A 6,041-nucleotide genomic window follows, 5' to 3' on the forward strand; every position below is an offset into this window, starting at 1 on the left:
CCCCACAATTACTGTTCACTGTGATAATTTCTGTTACAAAAAGAAAACAAACTTATCTTTAGATTTCTCTTTAATTTTTTTAGTTTCTAAGCTTCAACCCCAAACTTATAAGTTTTAATGGGGAGCCAACAGAGAAGAACTCCAACTAGATGAAATCTCCAAGTGGGTAAAAAAAAAAAATGTCAGCAGAAGGGCACCTGGGAGTCATAGCCTGGATGCAGCCAAGTCCAGTCCCTTGAAAATATAAGAGGTTAAGGGCTAAAACACCTGTTTGGGTGGGGTGGTTCTTTTCTGAAAACCTTCTGCTGTTCAGGTCTCTCGAGAGTTTCTTACCAATCTTCATTTGATACTGACAATCAGTACCTCCACCCACCCCACTCTAGTTTTCTTTATTCTTCATATCGTATTGATTATTACACAAGCGACAGTTCCAACTATCAGTAGTCAGCACTGAGTAATTATATATTCTAATTTCTTCCTCGTTTCAGAGACAAGTTGTTGGATAAAGAATGAAATTTGAAATATGAATAATAATAATGAATCAATAATTGCGATTATTTCTCAAGTAGATCACACACACAAACACACACACACACACACACACATATACATAGTTGCATACATATGTAATTAATTTTTATTCCTGCTATTTCTTCTAAATATGTAAATGCTCTTAATAATTTCTTTTATATTTGTCTCATTAAATGAGGCCTTAATAAACTTCTTCAACAATTTAAAGGGAAAATAATTTTTGTTGGATATCTTAGTGTGTTGCCATAGTAATGTATACATCTCTCTCTATATATATATATATATATATTGTTAATATTAACCCTTTAGCATTCAGATTTCTTTTAATCATGCATTATCTCTTAGCTTCAAGATTTCAATGATTTGATTGTTTATTTTTAGAATGATACTGTAGGATAGGTGTAAGAGGCCAGATCTGGCAGTTTTAATGCTAAATGGTAAACGCTTTAGCATTCATTCAGATTAATCTATCAAATGTAATATTTATTCATTCAGCCTCTCTTAGCTTTAAGAATCCAACAATGTGATTGTTTACTTTTAAAATGAAATTGTAGGGTAGGTGCAAGAGGCTGGATCTGGTTGATTCGAACATAAAACAAGAAGAGTATTTGGGCTGGATAGGGCCAATTTAAATGCTAAAGGGTTAACCAGTGTGGCTAGCTGTTTATTTATTGAGAGAACATTTGTCATTGAAATCAGTTAACAGGGATATCTATAATATTACTAAATATCTTTCCTGTCTACTTACCTGTCTATCACCACTCCTCAACTTCTTTAATACCTGTCTGTTATCCCATAATATTTTTCAAGAACCTTTTTTAACCCTTCTTCTGTGCCATAGTTATTTTTACTGCAGTACCAGTTCCTACAGCTAAGCTATCTAAAAACATTTATATTTAATATTCAATTTTTTATTTGCTCTGTTTACTTTCAAAACTAGACACGTTTGTATAGCAACAACTTACAAAACTTGCCAAAATAGATTCAGCTAATAACATCTTCTTGAAAATCCCAAACAATATCCTTTAAAACATTAAGAAAGTACTCATCCGATTTTAAAATATCTCCATCTAGATTAACATTATTATTATTATTATTATTATTATTATTATTATCACTGTTATTTCTTGTTGATGTTTTTTGTTATTTTTATTATTATTATTATTATTATTATTATTATTATTCAATTTAGTAACGTAGTAAATTAACATTTTAATTTCTTCTTCCTCAAATGAGACAAGTTGTAAAGAATGAGATATTCTTATTTTATTTTAATTTTCTGTAACGGCAAAAGACAAGTTGAAAATAACTTGCAATGTGTGTGTTGTTGTTTTTTTTTTTGTTTTTTTTTTTGTTAGTGTCATTATTTAAAAAAAAAAAAACAAGCTAATGAGGTGAAGAATTTGATTATTTTGTTTTCTGTTCCTTGACGTAATTTATATACTAAAAGATTATTTAATTAGTAGGAAAATACATATGTGTATGCATGTGTGTGTATATACATATGTATATGCATATATACACACACACACACATATATATGCATCTATATATATATATATACATGCATATATATGCACACACACATGTGCATATATATATATATATATATATATATATATATATATATATATATATATGTGTGTGTGTGTGTGTGTCAGCTATTTATGAAATGAATGCTTTCGAGTCCTACTTTCATCTCAGTAATTGTGTTTGTTTTTTTCTTCTTTTGGAAAAAAAAATATATATATATACATATATTTATATCTATTTTTGCGTGTTTGTTGTTATAATTGTCTTGATATTGAATTGTACAGTGATGGATAATTTTCCTGTGTAATCTGCAGGTTAAACCAGAGCTGTGGGCAGGTGAAAACCCAACCTGACACTTTACACAGGTTGGCAAGAATATTTTATGCTTATTGTTTGTATACCTCCTGAGTTGTGTTTTAGCCGCACGCACACACACACACACACACACACACATACATACGTATATACTCATATATAACCTATATACACACTCATGCATACATATATCCATACAAATACATAAATACATTTATCCTTCTTCCATGTGCAGGCATCCCCCCCCCCCACATTGCATTCTTGGAAAATCTTGCCAATAAACTTTGAAATTCTCCAATGCGAAGCATACCCTCCTGTTGACTTCCATGTCGTAGCTTCGAAGTCGGCGGAAGATTTGTTTTCGCACTACAGAATTGCATATTACTCCAAGTAAGATTTTCTCAGAATCTCGACGTTTCCGTTACACCAGGGGGATGCCTGCGCCGACAAACCCAATCATATATATATTGAATGCAGCTATTACTAATTTGGTTGTTACACTATTTCTAAGCTAGGCATGTTATTGATATTCCAGCTAATGTTACTTGAGTCTTCTCTTAATCTTCTGATCTGTATTTCATTTAAGTGGGTAGAAGAGATATAAGTTTGATGCCTCGTCTCGATTCAGATAACATGCTGTTAAATGCAAGCTAGCAATTGTATTTGAACTGCCATTATAGACCATAATTCCAAATAATAATAATGATGATAATAATAATGGTTATAATAATAGTAATAATAATAATAATAATAATAATGGTTATAATAATGATGATAATAAATGGTTTAGCCTTAGTTGTACCTATAAACTTTGTTCATAAATCTCTTTCTCTCTCTTGAATTGTGTATGTACATTTTGTTCTGTTCAATTAACTTTTATACTTAATCAATAACTCTCTCTCTCTCTCTCTCTCTCTCTCTCTCAGTTATCAATCCAATAAATTCCTCCTCTAATAAATTAATTGGTCAAAGTGCTGTTACGCCAAACAAACAATTCCTAATGGGGGGGAAACCGTTTTATTTTTTTATTATTATTATTAAGTTTTCTGCTTTCTTTGAAAATCAAAGAATCGGTGAAAGATAGTTTAAAGTTCACCAAGAATGAATTTACTCAATGTTATCATTAATGGATATTGATTTTAAATTTAGAATAATTAATTTTTGTTTATTTTTTTTCTTTCATTATTGATTTTAAATTTAAAAGTTAGATTACTTTTGCCAAGGGCTTCTCCACCCCTCTCTCAGCAGTTTGCCACATCTCAATTTAATTAAAGCTAATTAAGAATATTTTAAAACACTTGTCGATGATGGTGATAACAGTTAGTTCCGATCATCATTACTTCAACAAACCCATGGTGCTAACACAGGAAGTTTATGAAACACCAGTGATGGTGACACAAAGACAGATGTTTGGTGTTGTCTGGTGTTTAACCCTTTAGTATTTGAACCAGCCTCATCCGGCCCAAATATTTTAGCTGTTTTTCTTTCAAACTAGCTAGATGTGACTTCTCACACCTACCTTACAATGTCATTCTAAAAATAGACAATCACATCAGGAAAACCTCAAAGCTATGAGATCATGAATGATTAATTCAAAGAAATGTGATTCGATGTAAGCAGTACACTTGACAGTAATCTTACCTGTTTTATGTTCAAACTGGCTAGATCTGGCCTCTCACACCTACCCTACAATGCCATTCTAAAAAATAAACAATCATCAAAATCTCAGAAGCTACAAGATAATTGCAGGATTAAAATTCAAAACAATGTGATTAGATGTAAGCCTTATAATTGACAGAGTAATCTGAATGCCAAAGGATTGAATTGACTACATCCAGCCATAATATTCCACCTATTTCATGTTCAAATCTGCCAGATCTTGCCTCTCACACATACCATGCAATGTCATTCTAAAAATAAACAATCACATTGTGAAGACCTTGAAGCTAATCCCTGATTAATTCAAAGCAATGTCAATAAATAAGAATTACATTTGACTGATTAATTGGAATGCTAAAGGGTTTTAAACAGGTGTCGTTACAGGAAAACTAGTCCTTAAATTTTAGGGAAGCAGACCCTCTGTTCATGCTGTTAGCCACCCTTTGTATCTTTCTGCCATAACATTAACATACCAGCTTTTAGTTTTAGATGCAGCATGTAAGAAAATGACCAATGTTGGCTGTTATTTAGCCCAGGTCTGTGCTAACAAGGCAGACCGTATCATCAAAAGTATTTCTGTTATGACCACCTCACCTTTTAAGATATGTCTGGGACTGTGTTTTTTAATGTAAACATTTTTTTTTTTTTTTTTAATGGTAATTTGAGGAAGATTTGCTTGCTATTTAACTGAGCAACCACGTAGTTATCTCCCCCTGCCATTCTGAAATCACCCCCTGGATGAATTAGTAAAATAAAGACCTAGGATGTAAAATGTAGATCTTGCAAGAATTAGAATTGTACTAAAAGTAGTTTATACTTCCTGCTTGTAAATCTTATGTGTGTGTGTGTTAGAAAACGTTTTACTGAAGACTTAATTGATAAAGTTTATTCTAAGATGATTTCATTAAAATATTTTCACTGCTTTTTTTTTTTTTGTTTTTTTTTTTTGTGTATGAAATGTGATCAGAAAATTATTCCATCAGTTTCTTTTCCTATCTTCTCTATATCTATATGTATTTCTGTATTCCTCATGAATGTCTGATATTTTTTTAGTTTCTTGGTGGAAGTAGCCAACACCGTTTTCAGATCTATAAGTTGCCATTGTTGTAGTCGTTCCATGTGAAATTTTAAAAACATAATAGTAATAATAATAAAAGAAAAAAAGAAACTATGGTAGCATACCAAAGCAAAGTCCTCACCTATTTCTTCTTCACTGAAAAACTGCCAACAAAATGATCGTTATTTTTAATTGTTATGGAAACTATTTGATAATGTTTTTAAGAGAATATTTGCTAAACTGTCTTCTCTCCACTCCAGCAAAATGTAAGGCTATTGCCATTTGTCAACTCAGAGAAACAGAATCTAAGGATCTAAAAAATTTATTGGTGTCTTTTGTAACTCTGGTTCACTGCTAGGTGGGGGTGGAGACTAGATTTAGGAGTATTTAAGGAGAATCGTGAGCAAAATCTGTGAGATATCTACTGAATCTGGATTACTACCAGATGAATTTAGATTCCATTGTTTTGTTATTAATGTTAGCAAACCATATATCTTAAAGTTCGTTAGATTTCTAACATCTTATTATTCTAACCCTTTCTCATTTAGATTATCCTGTCAAGTTTAACACTTGCATTATCTCATAGCTCTGAAATTTTGATGGTGTGGTAGTTTTTCTTTTTTTTTTTTTAAGAACGAAATTGTAGGCTTGGTGTGAGAAGCTGGATGTGGCCAGTTTGAACATAAAACAAGATAGAATATTTGGGTTGGATGTGACTAGTTTAAATACCAAAGAGTTAACACAGTTCACCTTCTCTATCATATTGAAACCTTTTTGTGTATTGATTCCATTTTTTTTTATTCAATTTATTTCTCCTGTTTTTTTTTGTTTTTTTTTTTTGCAATTACTAGCATGTAAGCTGGAATAAAATGCATAGATAGCCATTACCTTTATGCTGTGTGTGCTTTGTGAAGATCTCGCTATCACTAAACGTTTATACATGAAC

General features: G+C 31.3%; 1 protein-coding gene across 1 annotated transcript in view; it reads left to right on the forward strand.

Moving 5' to 3' along the window:
• The window catches only part of LOC106875842 (nuclear receptor corepressor 1), a 114,665-nt gene that overhangs the window by 73,227 nt on the left and 35,397 nt on the right, over nucleotides 1–6,041 (forward strand). Inside the window, exon 12 of the mRNA XM_052976932.1 lies at nucleotides 2,379–2,429. Coding sequence (XP_052832892.1) covers nucleotides 2,379–2,429 — 51 coding nt within the window. The remainder of the gene's footprint in view (nucleotides 1–2,378; nucleotides 2,430–6,041) is intronic.

Source organism: Octopus bimaculoides, chromosome 26 (assembly GCF_001194135.2).
Source record: "Octopus bimaculoides isolate UCB-OBI-ISO-001 chromosome 26, ASM119413v2, whole genome shotgun sequence".
Classification (NCBI taxonomy): Eukaryota; Metazoa; Mollusca; class Cephalopoda; order Octopoda; family Octopodidae; genus Octopus; species Octopus bimaculoides.